Raw genomic sequence first — 19,223 nt, forward strand, 5'->3', positions numbered from 1 at the left:
TCAACCAGATTCCTTGCATATCCTTTACATATTTTCAAGCAATTTATGTTTGGAAGGAAAATAACTGTTAGCTGATATTTCAGCAAATATCTGCCTTCTTTAGGGCCATATCTGTTTTCATTTTAATACAGTGCCCCAAAATTTACTAGGCATTTTACAGATATGTAAGATGACATGTCCTTGTCCCAAAGAAATTACCTTAATAAAAAAACAAAACACATACAAAGGATGCACAAGAAGTAACATAAAAAGGTGATTGAACTGTTATGATTGGCTCATAAATTGTGCCATGATTTTTACGATATTTTTACATTTTAAGATTAGTGTTTGTAATAGACTGCAACCCTTATGTATCTTATAATTACTGTTAACCTAGTCATATAACCTCTATCAAGATTGTGTAGATTTAATTAGGATACCTGCAATCTTCTAATTTATTATTAGTCAGTAAATCTTCTATCAAAGTGGGCAATAACCCACAGTACATATTCAGTCAGGTTCAGATTCTGCAGAGATTTATGTGTATGCTTAGTTTGAACTTGATCTCATTGGAACTACGTATGTGTTTAAAATTAAGCACGTGTTTGCAGAATCAGGGCATAAGGTATTACAAACAGGAGTTCACTATTTAATCATTCTCAGTCTATTTCCTCTTAAGTCTTGTCACTTAGTAACTTCAATTAATTGTAGTTACATGAGCATGATGAAAGTATATATAACATCTAAATTAAATAAAAATCTTACCAGTTTCTGAAAAGGTTACATCATTAAAATAAATTATTTTCTAGTCTCAGTATTTAAGTCAAATATAGCCCTAAAATGTCAATGATTGTTATAATCATATCACCTAAGAGCTCTAGTCAGAGACCAGGACCTCAGTGTGCTAGGTACTGTACAAACACAGAATAAAAAGACAGTCCCTGCCCATGGAGCTTACAATCTAAGTATAGAACAAGAAACAACAAATGGATACAGAGAGACTGATGGAGTAGAAGGAAACAATGACACAAAACACCCATATATCACGAACCTAATCTGGCCCTATTGATATATGTATGTGGTCCACATGATAGGCTCTTTGGAATAAACCAAAGGTCCCCAAACTATGGCATGTGTAAATACAAAACTAACACTAATGCAACATTAAGGTTTTGAGATCAAACACTCAAAAGTTAGAAAAGTCCAAAATTAAAGTTTCTCTGGCAACATTAACTTGACCATATTGCACATCTAGCACATTTCATGGTAATTCTGTAAGATGTTGCATTTAACAAGTGTGAGAGAGAGAGAAAATTCTTCAGTGCCAATACTGCAGTGCATGTGTGCAAAATGGACAAACTAATGTCTTGGGGGAAGGAATTAAAATCTGTGGGTTACTGGTTTGTGTCACTTACATTCTCTTTGAGCTTCACCAGAGGGCTTGAAAATTCTTGAAACTAACATATGTGCACTTAACTAGTTGTGCATGTGTAGTTGATCTGTTTAAATGTGCACATGTAGGTTTAAGGTAGTTTTCTGCTGTATATACTGAGTTTGCAGTTTTCAAATAGTCATACCTTGATTAAAACAAAACCAGTCCAGATTGCTGGTTTTCATTCGAGGATTATCTCCTTTGTTTCATGTTTCAAATTTAGCTGTTTGGCCAAAGACCTATCTTAAGTGTGATGACAATTTTTTTTTCATGGTGAAAGTTTGAAGGGATATTGCTCAAACCTTCAGCAGCAGCAAAAAAGTGCAGTTTTGGGCAGAGATCAAGTACAGAAAATTTGATTCAAGGTTACAGTGTTAAGAAGTTTTTTGTGTATGAAAGCAGCCAAGGTCTTTATTTGAAACGGTTTTGCAACCAGTCATCAGTACAATGAATCAATAGCTGTAAATTTTTAGTCCAAAAAAATAAAAATTATAAAAAAAATAAAAATTTTTAGTTTTACTAGTGAAACTTTTTGGATATTGCTTTAACAATATCTTGTGAGTATAGTTCTTTAAATTCATAGATCTCAGAGTTCTTTCTAAAAGTGGGTGGTGGCATCCCAGTTTTACAGATGGGCTAACTAATATACCAATGGGTTAAATCACATGTTCGAAGCCATACTATGGGTCAGTAGCAAAGATGGGAGTACAACACAGGTCTTCTGACTCTCAGCCAAGTGTTTAGTCCATTAGACCACAGCTTTGGACCCTGGGCCAAATACATCCCTGATGTAACTCCTGAATGTCAGGGGAAATGCATGGATTTTTACTGTAATCACCAGAACCGTGCACAGTGTTCCAGTTGTGATTTCCTGTTTCTTTATCCTGTGTGATGTATGTACCTGCAGTCTCCTGGTGCCTCTGTGATGCACATATACATACAAGTGGGAGAGCAGGCTGCTAGTAGTTTAATTACAGCTTTGCATTCTTTTGACGTTGTATTCTCTTGCAGTGGTGACTTCTTTCTATGTGATTTGCATTAGCAATTCATATTTCCAGATGACATCTTAGTGTGAGACTTGAACACTCTTATGGCTTTGAAGAGTAGATCAGAAATACTTCAGGCTTATTGGAATGTATGAAGTAATTTTATCATCCTACAGTCCTTTAAAGATGATGAGGCTTCACTACCAGTAGCCTGTAAAGTTTTCCTTGAGATATGTGAGTGACTGAGATTAGGATCTGACACAGAATTCAGTCCTAAAACGATGAAGTTTATTGTTTATATTGAGTATTTATCCCAGCTCTGTTATAACAGAACAGAACTTTTATGTTCAAAGCAAATCTGTAAGTACCCTTAATTGCTTAAATTTTACTTTCTGCGTTGGTGGTGTTTTGCCACCTTTGAAACAAAGTAGCATAATATAAAATCACAACTTGGATGTAATTGTAGCGCTCTCTTCTAGTTACATTGCTTCTATCAAATAGAATTTAACCAAAGGAACATTAGCATCATGATAGCCCTTAATTCTGACTGAATTGGAAATCTATACAGTTTCAGATGTTGGCATAGAGATATCATTATTTATTGTCTAATGGTCAGTTATGTAAAATAATTTTCTGTTAGCAACAGCATTTATGTTTCATATACTAACTTATGTCAGAAAGATTATTCTGATGTAGTTCAGATTCATTATGCAAATGGACCATAGGACTTCAGTCTGAAACAAAATATCCTCTTGGAGGGGAGATGAGAGAATGGGGCACAATGAAATCCAAGATGTGAAATGGTCTTATTTTTAGTGATCAGGTTGCTGGCAGAATTAGACAGGTAGAATTGAAAACAAATTAACATACTAGTTTTAAAAGAAGTTCATGAATGAGAAATATTTTCTGATTAAGAAATGTTAATGATTGATCTAATCTATCTCTGATTATAAATAATGAATTAAAAATGTCAGTAATGGTTGTTTTGATGAGTTTAAACCCTAAAAGGATTGTACTGCATGTACCATTGCTTTGAAAGAGAATAGCTATTCTTGTTGGGATTCTTATTGAGTAGGAGCTGCAGTGGCCCAGAGGACAGAGTACAAGACTAGGACTAGAGGGATGTGGGGTCTGTTTCCAGCTCTGCCACTGGCCTGCTAAGTGACCCTGGGCAAGTCACTTCACCTCTCTGTGCCTATGTATCCCCATTTGTAAAATGCAGATAATGATACTTTGCCTCCTTTGTAAAGTGCTGTGAGGTCTTCTGATGAAAATAGCTGTGTAAGAGAGAGGTGGTAATGTTATGGCAGAGATCATGTTTGTTTAATAATAAGGTAATTTGCACTTGGAGTAATAAATGCTGCATAGAAAGAGGACACTGCAGCTAAGGAGAGGCAGTGGGATAAAAACATCTGACAGGAAAATACAAAAGGAAGAGAGTAAAGGCAATTTCCTAAAATGTATCAATTCACATAACATAAATTAATGCACCAGCAAATCATGTATTTCCCAGAACTAACCTTGAACAACTAACTGTCTAGTATCCTAAGCCTAACCAGGAATGGAAAGATAAGGTTTGTGGGTGCCTGGTATTATCCTCTCCTCTCGCAATTTTAAATGAAGACAAGGGATCCATGCACATCACCATCCTAACTGTGGATGGAGATATTTACACATGGCTCATTTTACCTGGTTTTCCCTTCCATCAAGAAACATGTCAAACCCTGCCTAGCTTCCTCCTTCAAACAAGAGAAGAAAGTGCCTGTGTGTTGCATCCATCTATTGTCGTGTTGTTTGGTCTCTTATCCAGAATGCTAACCAAGAATGGAGGAAATGGAAGGGAATCCCTTAGCTATCCCAGGGATATAATTAGATACAGAACCAGTGGGATAGCCACTTGGACACTTCTCAGTAGGTTACTCTTAAAATCTCCTTAATCTGAGGGTGAGGATTAAAACTTCTGATTTTATCCATACATTTTTTGTTGTTTTTTTTCCCCCAAATAGTCATTCCTTTCCAGATCCTGCTATGCAGTTAGCATCTAGCCCCAAGATACACACTGTGGGAATTTTCTACAGCATTTGTCTTGAGTGCTTCCATCTGGTGGACACTGTGGAAAACACAACCCAGTCTCTGTCCGGTGTGTGGTGTGCACTGAAGTCTGACAGAGAGAAGTGACAATAGCATCCCCCAAGTTGTATTACTGTTACATAAAATCAGTCTTTTGCTTGCAAAAAGACCACTGTTGGATTGGTCCAGCTACATTGAAGCATCTTGTATATAAATGAGATCTGCGCATTTCTTTCTGGCATAGAGTTGCATCCAGTAGTAGATGTGATGAACATCTAACATTGTATAATATATTGGAGCACTTTAGTGTGTGATTGTGTAATTAAAAACTGTATCTTAATGCAGATGTACAAAGGGGGGCACACTGAAAGTACAGAATTAAAGTTGGGAAATGCCAGAATTAAGGTTGAGTGCTTAACCTGCAACCTTAGTGTTCTCTTGATATAGTTTTTTAATGGAATTTTATGTGTATGTTAATTTCCTCTTAAAGCTACAATTCCCAGCCACATCAGTACAATATATGTTGTATCATGAGGTTAGCACTAACTTGTATATAATTCTATATAATTTTTCCTCTGCATGCTATGTAAGTTGTATAATTAGTTGAAAATTTGTTCAACAGGCTATAGAATGATAAATTATTGAGCACTTTGATCTCTGCTTTTCTCTCACAGCCGGTTGCTGAACCAATTCCCATCTGCAGTTTCTGCCTTGGTACAAAAGAACAGAATCGTGAGAAAAAACCTGAGGAGCTCATCTCGTGTGCTGATTGTGGCAACAGTGGTAGGTGACCACTTGTAGTGCTCCTGGAAACAACTGTATCTCTCAAATGCGGCCACCATGGGCCTTCCTTGTGGCCACAGCCTCCTGAGCTGTGATGAGTGGGGGAGGAAGGGCAAAGTCCCGCCCCCTTCCCCTCCCTGTTGCTCCTGGATGCACTGCCTTGGTGTTGATTGCTGGGGCTACCAGCAGGGATTGGGCCCTGCCCCCTCTGGAGTCACCTGGGGCACAATGCTGTAGGAGCGGGCAGCCAACAAGTTTCCCGCCTTCCCAGGGGCGTTGGGCTTCAGCCCTGGGGTGGCAGGTTCTGGACATGGGGCTCCAGGCTCCAGCCCCCCGCTACCTCCCTCAACCCCTGTCTCCTCTGGTCCCACTGCCTCCCCTGACCCTCCATCCAGGGCTTAATTTGTCCCCAGGCTTGCCAGGGTTGAGTAAGTCTGCTGTGAAAAGTGATACTTGTATGTTTGTTAATATCACTTTTCACAACAGACTTACTAGCTATCAGTAAATAATATACATATCCAGATCATTATAATTTATGCATATTTATTTGGTTTTTCTAAAGCTAATTAAGTATTTTAGGAAAAAGTGTGAGAGTGACCACCAAAAATTTTGTCCTGAGAACCTCTGATCTAATATGATGTGCCCACATGACTGTCCTGGATGGGGAACAATAGGGTTTGGCTAGCTGATCTTTGTGCTCCTTCAGCTTGGGGGACAGTTGCATTTAAGTGCCACATAACTAGTCCAGTAAGCCCTTTGTAAACTTTTTAGAAAGCTGTCTTCTTTATGGCTAATTTTGTCATTTCTTTGACCCGAGTTCAGCAAAGCACTTAGGCATTTAAGTAGGTACTTAAGTGCTTTGCTAAATGAGGCATTTATACCACACTTATCCAAGACATCCTGAAGGTGTAAATTTTTAACAATGAGAGTAATTAACTATTGAAACAATTTACCAAGACTCATGGTGGATTCTCCATCACTGGCAATTTTTAAATGAAGCACTGGATATTTTTTTTAAATGATCTGCTCTGGGAATTAGTTTGGGGAAGTTCTATGGCCAGTGTTACACAGGAAATCTGCCTAGATGATCACAGTGATCTCGTCATCAATTCCAGGGCCAGAAGGGACCATTGTGATCATCTGGTCCAACCTCCTGTATAACACAGGCTGTAGGACTTCTCCAAAATCTGTGGTTTCAGAGTAGCAGCCGTGTTAGTCTGTCTCCAAAAAGGAAAAGGAGTACTTGTGGCACCTTAGAGACTAACAGATTTATTTGAGCATAAGCTTTCGTGAGCTACAGCTCACTTCATCAGATGCATGTACCCAATGAAGTGAGCTGTAGCTCACGAAAGCTTATGCTCAAATAAATCTGTTAGTCTCTAAGGTGCCACAAGTACTCCTTTTCTTTTTCCAAAATCTGTCTCTCATCTTAGTATCCCACAGTCATCCTCTGTGCCTTTGTTCCATGTTGATGACTCACTTGATTCTTTAGCTGCTCGACTCCTTGCCCTCACCTCATTTTACCTGCAGCACTGGATCAGCTCTCCCATTGACCATAATGGCCACCCTAAATCTTGCCACTTTTTCTTGCATAACTTCTCTAAGACCCAGACTTTGCTGTCTTGCCTCATTTATATCCATTCAGAACGCTTGCTGGAAACATCAATTTTCAGACTCACTGCTATTTCTTCTCTACACCACATCAAATGCAATCTACTTATCTTCACTTCACCACCTATAATCTGTCTCCTCTACTACCAATGATGCCAGCATTCATTGTCCATTTGTTAGCCCAAATATGCTTATTTGAAAATTTTTCTCTCATGCTGCACCATATGCCTCGGAGAACTTCCCCTTAAACATCTACAAAGCCACCTCGTTGTCCCCTTGCCAATCCTTCCTTAAAACTCTGTTCTGTCATGATGCCTGCAAAAAACTTGACAGTGGTTAGGTAGCTGATGTACTGTGACCACTGCTTAACTTAGCAACCATTACTGTCTCATTGTTTCCTTGTGCTCCCTATTTGTATCCATCTGCTGTACCTTGTCCTGTACTTAGATTGTAAACTGTTGGTGGCAGGGACAGCCTTTTTGTTATGTAGTTATAAAGTGCCTGCAGTGTGGCTCTGATCTAAAACGAGTTACAAATGACTACAAAAAATATCAAGTTAGAAGTTCACTTTAGTCATCTGCTCATGTGTTCAAAATGATATACAAAGGACAGTTTAGCTATAAAAAGATCTTTATTTGTCTCTATGAGAAAGAATCAATCAGTTCACAAAAATTTCTTCAGTTAAGTCCAAATGTATTCAACTAGGAAAGGGGCTGCCAAACTTCATGCAATATATCTGATTTTGAGCTGTAAGTTTATATGAGCTGGAGCACCAAGTCCTGGTGAGATCTGTGTTGAAATAGAAGGCGCTTCTGGGTATCTGAAACTGTATGTGAAAGATATGACTAATTAGGCCTCCTCTATGTCTGTCCCAGAGCAATGACAGCAGCAGAATTGCTTCCTTGGGGTTATCTATCCTTTTTTCATAGGTCATCCGTCCTGTTTGAAGTTCTCTCCAGAGCTAACAGTTCGAGTGAAGGCCTTACGATGGCAGTGCATTGAGTGCAAAACTTGCAGCTCCTGTCGAGATCAGGGCAAAAATGCAGTGAGTACTTCTGGAACCAAACATTTACAGCTTCTGCTTGGCTTATCTTTGGTTACCTAGTGAGACTCAGAACTAACCAGTACTCTGTACATTTATGGTTGGGAACTTGACGTAGCCTGTCTGGGGTCAGTGGCAACTGAGAGCTGGACCTGGTGCAGTCCTCTGACGTGAAGCTAACTAGAGCTGTCTGTCTTTTTCGCAGGATAATATGCTATTTTGTGACTCATGTGACCGAGGTTTTCACATGGAGTGCTGTGACCCACCTCTCACCAGGATGCCGAAAGGTGAGGATTCTGTGTAACAAATGGGGGAATTAAAAGAGATGTTGGGAGAGAGGCAAATTGAAAGTATTGGCATATCAGAAAATAAGAGAATTCCCGTCTCCTCCTTACCCACTCATTGCACCACTCATCTCACTCATTGCACCACTTTTCCAGTATTAAAAGCCATAGAGTGAGGAGAGCATGTACTTTCCATGTAACCTTCAGATGAGAATCCTTTATTCTCTTCCTTTTCTACTTTCAATAGAAAGAATCAAAATGTTAAATTCCTGGTTTAAAAGTTTTCAGAGGTCTGAGGGGATGGAGGTTATGGTAGCAGATTATCATTATCAACTTCTTTGGGTGAGTGAGTAGCTTTGTGTAGAAGAAAAAAACTGATATGCAGTCCTTCAAGTGGCAGCAGATATTTCTGTTTGTGCAGTTAGTAGCTCCTGGAGCATAAGCTCAATTTATTCTGTTCTTCTCGTACCTCAAAGGCCATGTATAAGGGAAGTCTATATCGAAGTCTTCCCACATGGTGTGGTGATGTCTCCACCTAGTTTGGAGGCACTATCCTTAAGTAAAGTAGGAACTCATTCAATGGATTTCCTTCTGTACTATTCTTCTGATAATCTGATGCCTGGGCTCCTCTATGCTTGCAGGAAGCATGCTTAAAAACTTACCTATAGAGCCTTTCTGGAGTGAGTGCTTCCACTAAGGCAGGATTTGAGTTTAGGTTGCTAGGACAGAAAGATAGTTTTCTTACAACCTTATAGTAATGGGGGTCTGTCAGACTGTTCTTCACTCCATCTGGAGGGGACCTTTCTTGCCTCTGTTTTTTCTTTCATCCTGTGATGAGGCTTTGTGTCTTACAGGTATGTGGATATGTCAGATATGCCGGCCACGGAAGAAAGGAAGAAAACTTTTACACAAGAAGGCAGCACAGATAAAACGACGCTATGCCAACCCAATAGGACGTCCCAAAAACAGGTTAAAGAACCAAAACACAGCGTAAGTTGCTTTAAGGAGAAAAAGAAAGTAGGGGCAGGGGAGGGGGAATAAATGGGACTTCTGTGCAGGGCTTAGTGTCCTACTTAAGGTGAATATCTCTAGCCCTGGTCTATGCTAGGAACTTACATTGGTATAGCTATGTCTCAGGGGTGTTAAAAAATCCATACTCCTGAGAGATGTAGCTATACCAACCTAACCCCTGCCCTAAATTGATGGAAGAATTCTTTTGTCAAACTAGTTACAACCTCTCAGGGAGGTGAATTACCTACGTCGACAGGAGAATCCCTCCCATCTGTGTAGGTAGTGTCTACACTGAAGCACTACAGTGGCACGGCTGCAGTTGTGCCACAGTAACATTTTAAGTGTAGGCATACCCTTAGTACATAATTTTTTTCACAGTACTAATATTAACTGTTTTATACAGAATTTGATTTCTCAGACTACTGTGTACAGTCAAGGAGTGTTGGGGCATTTGTTCAGTTCTTTCTCCCTTTGCTGTAACTAGAGGTTTAGATTTAAAGTATTTAACCCTTGTTACTTCAGACTAGCTTTGCTGGTTTACAGCAAGACTCTATTGCAGCAAGGCACCGCTCCTGTCAACGTAGGCTAGTTGCACTCTAGTCCTCAGGAAATATTGGTAGGAGTTAGAAAAGTTGTAGATTACATACACTGCAACAATGAATGAGAAATCTGAAACAGAAGTTGCTGAATGTGAGCAACCCATTAAAATGATATTTTGTGAGGGTCTTAAAGGGGCACTGATGTTTAGGTCAGTGGAGGGAGCATTCTCTTTTGTTCCTTCATTGTAGTGGGGAGTTCTACAACATATAATGGGCTTAGATGAGACCACTCTTAAACCTAATAGAGTACAAGAAAGGCAGGTCATGTGTATTTCACAGTTTCATGACTGCAGACTTAGTTGCAACATTCAGATACCAAGCTTGCATTTAAAAAAACATGTTTCTTGCCCCTATGAGTATGTCCACACAGCAAAATAAAACCTGCGCCTGACCCATGCCAACCATCTCTGGCTTGGGCTGCGGGGATGTTTAACAGCTGTGTAGACTACCAGGCTCGGGCTGGAGCCCAGGCTCTCGGACCTTGGAGGAGGGGACCAGACAGGGAGGAGGTAGGCAATGAAATAGCCCTGCAGCCAGAGCCCCATGAGCCCGAGTTGGCTGGCACAGCCCAGCCACGAGTTTTTCTTTGCTGTGTAGACATACCATTAGGTTGCAAAGTAAACCTGTGAAGAAAATAGCAGTTGTTTCATTGATGTCTGCCTGAGTCAACAGATATTCTGAAACAACAGCTCGGAGAAGCATGAACTGTCTTATCCGTTTCAATGGGTTTTTAAGCCTAAAACCTAAAAGATGACAGTTTAAATCTCAACATTCTTAATTTTTTCACTGGTGATTGTTTTAGCAGAAACAGCCAGCTAATGTGCATATCCCACAGTCCTTAATTGTTCGCTCAGCTGTCAAAGCCTTCAGCTTCTTCCTGATGGTTTCTACAATGCAGGTGTGCTGGCAATATAAAATCTTTGGCATATCAGAAAATGAAGATGTGGGGACAGCATAAATAAACTGACTTTAACATGAACATTACTAATACTGTGGCTGCAGTACAGATTGTATAATTCAATTTCACTTTTCATTCAGTAAAAACCTACATTTTTATATTTAAATAATCTGCTAGAGAGTTTCCAGTAAGCAGGAATAGTCTAGGATTTTGCTGTGGAACTTAGGCCCAGACTGTCATGCAGTAAACAGGGCTTTATTGAATTGTGCAGTTGATGTCTAGATACCGTGGTGATTGGCGTGGTACATAGATGTTAAACCAGTTTATTACCTTACCTAAATCTCTCTCTCTCTCTCTCTCTCTCTCTCTGCCACATCTACTGTCTGGCCCTTTTTTCGCCTCCTGGTTCTTTAGATCGAAAGGCCCCTTCAGTAAAGTTCGAACTGGCCCTGGTCGGGGCCGGAAGCGCAAGATCACTCTATCCAGCCAGTCAGCGTCATCGGCAGAAGGAGGATACCTGGAACGGATAGATGCCCTGGACTTCTACAGAGACAGCAGCACCACCTTGAAATTTAACAAGAAAACCAAAGGGCTCATTGATGGCCTTACCAAATTCTTCACCCCCTCCCCTGATGGGCGGAAAGCCCGAGGGGAAATGGTGGACTATTCTCAGCAATATAGGATCAGGAAAAAGGGCACCAGAAGATCTAGCACTTCAGACTGGCCCACAGGTAAAGGATCTGTCCCCTTGTCAGTCAAGGCAGCCTCTTTTAAGCCAGGAAAGGGTTCACTGAGGTAGAAGATATTGAACAGAGCTGGTAGATGGTAGAAATTTGATCTAGAGAGTAACAGATTCAAGTGCAAAAATGAATTGGACATCATAATAGAGTGACAAAGTGGGTGAGGTAATATCTTTTATAGGACCAGTTTCTGTTGGTGAGAGAGACAAGCTTTTGAGCTTACACAGAGCTCTCCTTTAGGAAACGTACTCAGTGTCACAGCTAAATACAAGATGGAACAGATTGTTTAGCATAAGTAGTTAAGACATATTTCAAGGGACTGTTCAAGGTGAAGTGGCCAGTTAACACCTTTCCAGTCATAGCGGGGACAGGTGAGGAAGCGGGAAGGGAAGGGGTTAAGTGGGTTATAGATTGTTGTAATAAACCAACAAGAGGGAGGGATAGCGCAGTGGTTTGAGCATTGGCCTGCTAAACCCAGGGTTGTGAGTTCAATCCTTGAGGGGGCCATTTGGGGCAAAAATTGGGGGTTGGTCCTGCTTTGAGCAGGGGGTTGGACTAGATGATCTCCTGAGGTCCCTTCCAACCCTGATATTCTATGATTCAGGGGGTAGCCATGTTAGTCTGTATCCACAAAAACAACAGATTATGCCCAAATAAATCTGTTAGTCTTTAAGGTGCCACCGGACTCCTTGTTGTTTTCATAAATCCAGTGTCTCTGTTGTTGTTTTTAGTATCGAGCAATGTTATGAATTTAAGGTCCCAGGCTTGTCTTTTGAAGGTGTTATGCAGGTTCCCCCTGTTTTTTTGTTTGCTTTTTGTTTTTGTTTTCCTTTCCATCCTATGACTGGAGAGGTGTTAATGGGCCACTTCACCTTGAATGGTCCTTTGGCATGTGTGTTAACTGCTTGTGCTAAACAATCTGTTCCACCTTGTATTTAGCTGTGACGCAGAGTACATTTCCCAAACCTGAAGAAGAGCTCTGTGTAAGCTCGAAAGCTTGCCTATCTCACCAACAGAGGTTGGTGCAATAAAATGTATTACTTCACGGCTACAACACTGCAATGATACCATGATAGAATAGCAAGTTGGAGAATGGAAGATACGTATGTGTGTATGTATATGTGTATATATAGATATAAGCATAGAAGGTCATAGATAGATAGATAGATACAGTTCCAGTCCAAAAGGAAGGGGCTAAGGGTGGCCTGAGAAATCTGTAAAGTCATGTCAAATATTGTTTGGGAAAAGTGAGTGACTCGGAGGCCAGGGCTAACTTAATAAAAGTTTTCTTATAAATAGGGAGGTGAAAGTATGAAACAGGGAACAACTAAAAACAAACTTGTATGATAGAAAGAACCCTTGTGAGTTTCTTTTGTGTGGCATATGTAGAAGGTATGTACTATTCTGGAATATGAGAGGTTCTGCTTTGAGTAGTCCTGGACACATTCTTACATGCCACTAGATGGCACTCTGGAGGGCATTAACTCTCCTCACTCTAAGAAAAGGAGGACTTGTGGCACCTTAGGGACTAACAAATTTATTTGAGCATAAGCTTTTGTGAGCTACAGCTCACTGAAACCTGTCATCTCCTCACTCCGTCTCCAAGTTTCAAGCACTTTTTTCAGCTAAAGAATGCTGTCTGGGTTGCAAATCAAGTGACAGTGTTTATGCTCTTTTCAGTCTTGTGTAATTTCCTGTATTATATGTCAAGTAATATCCCCTTTTCCAAAGCACCAGAAACCAATAAGATGATTGATCACTTAGTCACTGATAACTTTAACTGCCCCTGTATAACCAATGGATAATATTCAGCAATGCCATGCAGGAAATCTGTCTTTAGAAATAATTATTAATATGGATACAGTTTTGTCACAGTAAAATTAAGCAAAATTCACAGAACAGTCATGGCGGGGGAAAAAAGGACAAAATCAGGATATGGTCCCAGCAGGGCTGAAGACGAAGCCAGAGCCCCACCATGCAAGGCGCTGACAGCCAGAGCTGAAGAAGTCATGGAGATCTGTTAAAGTCATGGAATCCGTGACCTCTGTGACCAAATTGTATCCTTAATTATGAACATCAGACTGGTTGACTTTGGAAGTGTAAAATGGGCACTTGATGGTTGTGGGATGGGATGAAGTGCTGTAATCTCCACCACTCTCAAATAATCCCCAGCAAGCAGGCTGTCAAATTGCTGATGTGGCTGCAGGGACGGTTACTTGAATATTGAGCCAAGAATGTTGTAGCTCTGTGGAGTTCAAGTGCCTTCTCTGGGGCTGGTGAAAAGATGGGAAAAGATGCAAGAGCCTTACAGTTTTCACTCAGATTTTTCATAAAGTGGAATATCTTTTCTGGTGGTTGAGAGGTATATAGCCCAGTCTGTTCTGGGAGGGGCAGAAAAAGCCCATGTTTGTTTGACTGGATCCCTGCTTACCAGACATAAAGCAGTAAGCCATATGTAATTTCCTTTGTTTCTGAATTCTCATTGTGTGCATGTCATTATAACAACATGAAAACTTAAGAGACCAGCTATTTAACCAGGTCCAGTATGTTTGCATTATCTCTTTCAGGGCCATTGATCCAAAACTATCTATTCCTGTATGGTCTCAAACATCAGAAACGTGGCAAAGTGACTAAGGCTATGTCTACACTAGAAACCTTACAGCAGCACAGCTGTACTGCTGCAGCTGCACCGCTGTAAGGTCTCCTGTGTAGCCGCACTATGCCAACTGTAGAGAGAGCTCTCTGGGCGGCATAATTAAACCACCCCCAGCAAGCAGCGGTAGCTATATCAGCAGGAGAGTGTCTCCTTCCACATTGCTGCTTCTGTCAGTGTAACTTATGTTGGTCAGGGGTGTCTTTTTTCACGCCCCTGAGCAACCTATGTTTTACTGACAAAAATGCTTGTGTAGACATAGCCTAAATGCAGCTGAGCCTCTTCTTACTAGAATGCACTTATAGCTTTGCTAATGATCAGTGAGAAATTTCTCTCTCATTCACAGACAATCAGGATGGCTGGGATGGAAAACAAGAAAATGAGGAGCGGCTTCTTGGGAGCCAGGATGTCATGACTGAAAAAGATATGGAGTTGTTCCAAGATATTCAGGAGCAAGCGCTGCAGGTAAAGTCAAACTGTTAGTGTCTGGGAAATCTTAAACCTGTGCTATAAATATAAACGGAGAGAAAAAGAACTCCTACTGCTGAATCAGTCTGTCAGAGCAGCTAATTGCCCTATCCCCCTTTCTGAGAGAATGCATAGTAATGGGTAGTTGATTCAAGGATGCTGAACGTTGTGACTGATTAGCTTCACAAATTGCAAAAAGTTCATGAGAAGAAGAGGTTTATGTTCTAAAATAATATATGTTAATCATGCACCTTTGACCATCTTACATGCCCTCTGTCCACTCAGTAGTGCACACCTCCTGAGACTTATTCTAACATTCTAAGATCCAGCAATCATTAAAAAACAACCACCACCTGTAAGGTAAATGTTCTCTTCCCCAAATAAGGAAATCCTCCCTTCCCCTTAAACACTCCCTCCCCAAAAACAAACAAACAAACAGACAGAACACCCACAGAAAACAAAACAAAAAAGCGTCTGCCTGAAGCCCAACATGGTCAAGATTCAGCTGTAGTCCAGTGACCACATTTTTGATAAAATCTGATATTTCAGATCTTGCAGTGCAGAAATCAGAAATATTTTGGCATCGAAAAGGAGAGATCATCATAGCTTCTATTTTTGGAAGATTTTGAGATATTGGACTTAAAAATCATTACATTTTTATTGACAGGTTTCAGAGTAGCAGCCATGTTAGTCTGTATCCGCAAAAACAAAAGGAGTACTTGTGGCACCTTAGAGACTAATGTTAGTCTCTAAGGTGCCACAAGAACTCCTTTTCTTTTTACGTTTTTATTGTTGTATATAGTGTAGTTGTAGCCATGTTGGTCTCAGGATATGAAAGAGACAAGGTGGATGAGGTAATGTCTTTTATTGGACCAACTTCTGTTGGTGAGAGAGCCAAGCTTTCATGCTTACACAGAGCTTCTGAAGAAAAGTTGTGTGTAAGCTCAAAAGCTTGTTCCTCTCACCAACAGAAGTTGGTCCAATGAAAGATATTACCTTACTCACCTTGTCTCTCCAATGATATTTTTAGGTATTTTTGGTCAAACTGAGAAAGATCCCATTCAGAGTGAGTGAGAGACGGATATAAAAAAATATAAGCAATGTCTGTTTTATACTGTAGAACAATCTTGTGTGGAATATCTGTGAACATTTTAGTAGTATTTTTCCTGCACGTCCCCATCTTCATTCTCTGCAAAATTTGAGATCTGGGCCTAAGGAAATAGAAAATCTATACTAAGTGCTTTGGGGGTTTGTATCTGTCAGGCACTGCCCTGCCCTAGAATCATAGAATCATAGAATATCAGGGTTGGAAGGGACCTCAGGAGGTCATCTAGTCCAACCCCCTGCTCAAAAGCAGGACCCATCCCCAATTAAATCATCCCAGCCAGGGCTTTGTCAAGCCTGACCTTAAAAACTTCTAAGGAAGGAGATTCCACCACCTCCCTAGGCAACGCATTCCAGTGTTTCACCACCCTCCTAGTGAAAAAGTTTTTCCTAATATCCAACCTAAACCTCCCCCACTGCAACTTGAGACCATTACTCCTTGTCCTGTCCTCTTCCACCACTGAGAATAGTCTAGAACCATCCTCTCTGGAACTACCTCTCAGGTAGTTGAAAGCAGCTATCAAATCCCCCCTCATTCTTCTCTTCTGCAGACTAAACAATCCCAGTTCCCTCAGCCTCTCCTCATAACTCATGTGTTCCAGACCCCTAATCATTTTTGTTGCCCTTCGCTGGACTCTCTCCAATTTATCCACGTCCTTCTTGTAGTGTGGGGCCCAAAACTGGACACAGTACTCCAGATGAGGCCTCACCAATGTCGAATAGAGGGGGACGATCACGTCCCTCGATCTGCTCGCTATGCCCCTACTTATACATCCCAAAATGCCTTTGGCCTTCTTGGCAACAAGGGCACACTGCTGGCTCATATCCAGCTTCTCGTCCACTGTCACCCCTAGGTCCTTTTCCGCAGAACTGCTGCCTAGCCATTCGGTCCCTAGTCTGTAGCTGTGCAGTGGGTTCTTCCGTCCTAAGTGCAGGACCCTGCACTTATCCTTATTGAACCTCATCAGATTTCTTTTGGCCCAATCCTCCAATTTGTCTAGGTCCCTCTGTATCCTATCCCTGCCCTCCAGCATATCTACCACTCCTCCCAGTTTAGTATCATCCGCAAATTTGCTGAGAGTGCAATCCACACCATCCTCCAGATCATTGATGAAGATATTGAACAAAACCGGCCCCAGGACCGACCCCTGGGGCACTCCACTTGACACCGGCTGCCAACTAGACATGGAGCCATTGATCACTACCCGTTGAGCCCGACAATCTAGCCAACTTTCTACCCACCTTACAGTGCATTCATCCCGCCCATATTTCCTTAACTTGCTGACAAGAATACTGTGGGAGACCGTGTCAAAAGCTTTGCTAAAGTCAAGATACAATACATCCACTGCTTTCCCTTCATCCACAGAACCAGTAATCTCATCATAGAAGGCGATTAGATTAGTCAGGCATGACCTATCTGATTAGTTCAGGACCTCTGTCCACATATGCGGTTTGAAACTGAATGTAGTGCAGTTATTCCTATAGCATCATTCGTAAAGCTATGTTTTAGTCACAGGTGTTTTTAGTAAAAGTCATGGACAGGTCACGGGCAGTAAACAAAAATTCATAGCCCGTGACCTGTCCATGACTTGTACTATATACCCCTGACTAAATCTTGAGTGCTCTGGGGGTGGGGCACAGCCTGGGGGTACCGCTGCTGCATAGCGGAGGAGTTTGGGAAGGGTGGCAGGCTCCCTACCTGCCTCCACACGGCTCCCCGGAAGTAGCGACATGTCCCTCGGCTCCTAGGTGGAAGTATGGCCAGGAGGGCTCAGTGCACTGCCCCTGCCCTGAGTATCGGCTCCGCAGCTTCCATTGGCCAGGGTTCCCGGGGGTGCTGGGGCAGTGGTGCCTGGGAGCGGAGGCAACACGCAGAGCCGCCTGGCCGCTCCTTCGCCCCGGGATATGTTGCTGCTTCCAGGGAGCCCCCAAGGTAAGCGCCGCCCGGAGCCCTCATCCCCTCCCGTGCCCCATTCCACTGACCCAGCCTTGAGCCCCCTCCCACAGCCAAACTCTTGCTGTTGCTCGGGGAGCGGTGGCCCGAGACTGCCACAGCAGCAGCCGGTGTGGCTGGCCCAGGGGCTGCCTGAGCCTCACCAGCAGCTGCAGAAGTCCTGGAGGTCCCAGAAAGTCACAGAATCTGTGACTTCCATGACAGACTCACAGCCTTAATCATTAGGCATGCATAGCATTTTACAGGTAAACTGAAAGTACAGATTCTTGCCATGAGTAGCTTACAGTCTGTTAGACAAAGGTCAGATGGAGGCAGCAAACAAAATAGGGAAGGTTTCAGAGTAACAGCCGTGTTAGTCTGTATTCGCAAAAAGAAAAGGAGTACTTGTGGCACCTTAGAGACTAACCAATTTATTAGAGCATAAGCTTTCGTGAGCTACAGCTCACTTCCTCAGATGCATATCGTGGAAACTGCAGCAGGCTTTATATATACACAGAGAATATGAAACAATACCTCCTCCCACCCCACTGTCCTGCTGGTAATAGCTTATCTAAAGTGATCATCAGGTGGGCCATTTCCAGCACAAATCCAGGTTTTCTCACCCTCCACCCCCCCCACAAATTCACTCTCCTGCTGGTGATAGCCCATCCAAAGTGACAACTCTTTACACAATGTGCATGACAATCAAGTTGGGCTATTTCCTGCACAAATCCAGGTTTTCTCACATCCCCCCCACCCCCATACACACACAAACTCACTCTCCTGCTGGTAATAGCTCATCCAAACTGACCACTCCCCCAGATGTTCTGGTTTAACTTGGATTTAAACTTGGAGAGTGGTCAGTTTGGATGAGCTATTACCAGCAGGAGAGTGAGTTTGTGTGTGTATGGGGGTGGGGGGGATGTGAGAAAACCTGGATTTGTGCAGGAAATAGCCCAACTTGATTGTCATGCACATTGTGTAAAGAGTTGTCACTTTGGATGGGCTATCACCAGCAGGAGAGTGAATTTGTGGGGGGGGTGGAGGGTGAGAAAACCTGGATTTGTGCTGGAAATGGCCCACCTGATGATCACTTTAGATAAGCTATTACCAGCAGGACAGTGGGGTGGGAGGAGGTATTGTTTCATATTCTCTGTGTATATATAAAGCCTGCTGCAGTTTCCACGATATGCATCTGAGGAAGTGAGCTGTAGCTCACGAAAGCTTATGCTCTAATAAATTGGTTAGTCTCTAAGGTGCCAAAAATAGGGAAGGTGAGAGCTGCAGTAAAAGATTATAAAACACTTTTGATGCATACATCTCTTGTTGTTTATATTTTGTTTCATCTTTGAGGGAGCTAAAAATGCACTGAATTGGCAGGTCATAGGACATGAACATAAGAATACCGGTGAACAAGATGAGCAGTAGGTAACAATAGAGCTGTGGATGGCCTTGAAGGGTGTTGCATTAGAAGGGTCAGAGTAGAGCAGGACTGGTTGATGGGAGCTGTTGTATATTTGGACTGCCTAAACAGTAGCAATTTGGAGCCTAAATATTAGGAAGTGTATTGTATGGAGCCTCTAGCTTCCTTAGAATGGTATTCTGTAAGTAATTGCTCTGTTTCTGGCCC

The 19,223-nt window shown here is 41.9% G+C and overlaps 1 protein-coding gene across 4 annotated transcripts in view; it reads left to right on the top strand.

Annotated features, from left to right (window-relative positions):
• The window catches only part of KAT6A (lysine acetyltransferase 6A), an 81,742-nt gene that overhangs the window by 28,260 nt on the left and 34,259 nt on the right, over nt 1-19,223 (top strand). For 3 of the 4 annotated variants that reach the window (XM_073325198.1, XM_073325199.1, XM_073325197.1), the window contains 5 exons: nt 5,142-5,250; nt 8,109-8,190; nt 9,042-9,177; nt 11,110-11,426; nt 14,435-14,553. In XM_073325198.1, the coding sequence (XP_073181299.1) occupies nt 8,115-8,190; nt 9,042-9,177; nt 11,110-11,426; nt 14,435-14,553 (648 nt within the window). In that variant the 5' untranslated portion in view covers nt 5,142-5,250; nt 8,109-8,114. Of the gene's footprint in view, nt 1-5,141; nt 5,251-7,790; nt 7,907-8,108; nt 8,191-9,041; nt 9,178-11,109; nt 11,427-14,434; nt 14,554-19,223 lie in introns of all 4 variants that reach the window. The other variant, XM_073325195.1, reaches the window with a different exon arrangement.

Source organism: Lepidochelys kempii, chromosome 26, assembly GCF_965140285.1.
Source record: "Lepidochelys kempii isolate rLepKem1 chromosome 26, rLepKem1.hap1, whole genome shotgun sequence".
Classification (NCBI taxonomy): Eukaryota; Metazoa; Chordata; order Testudines; family Cheloniidae; genus Lepidochelys; species Lepidochelys kempii.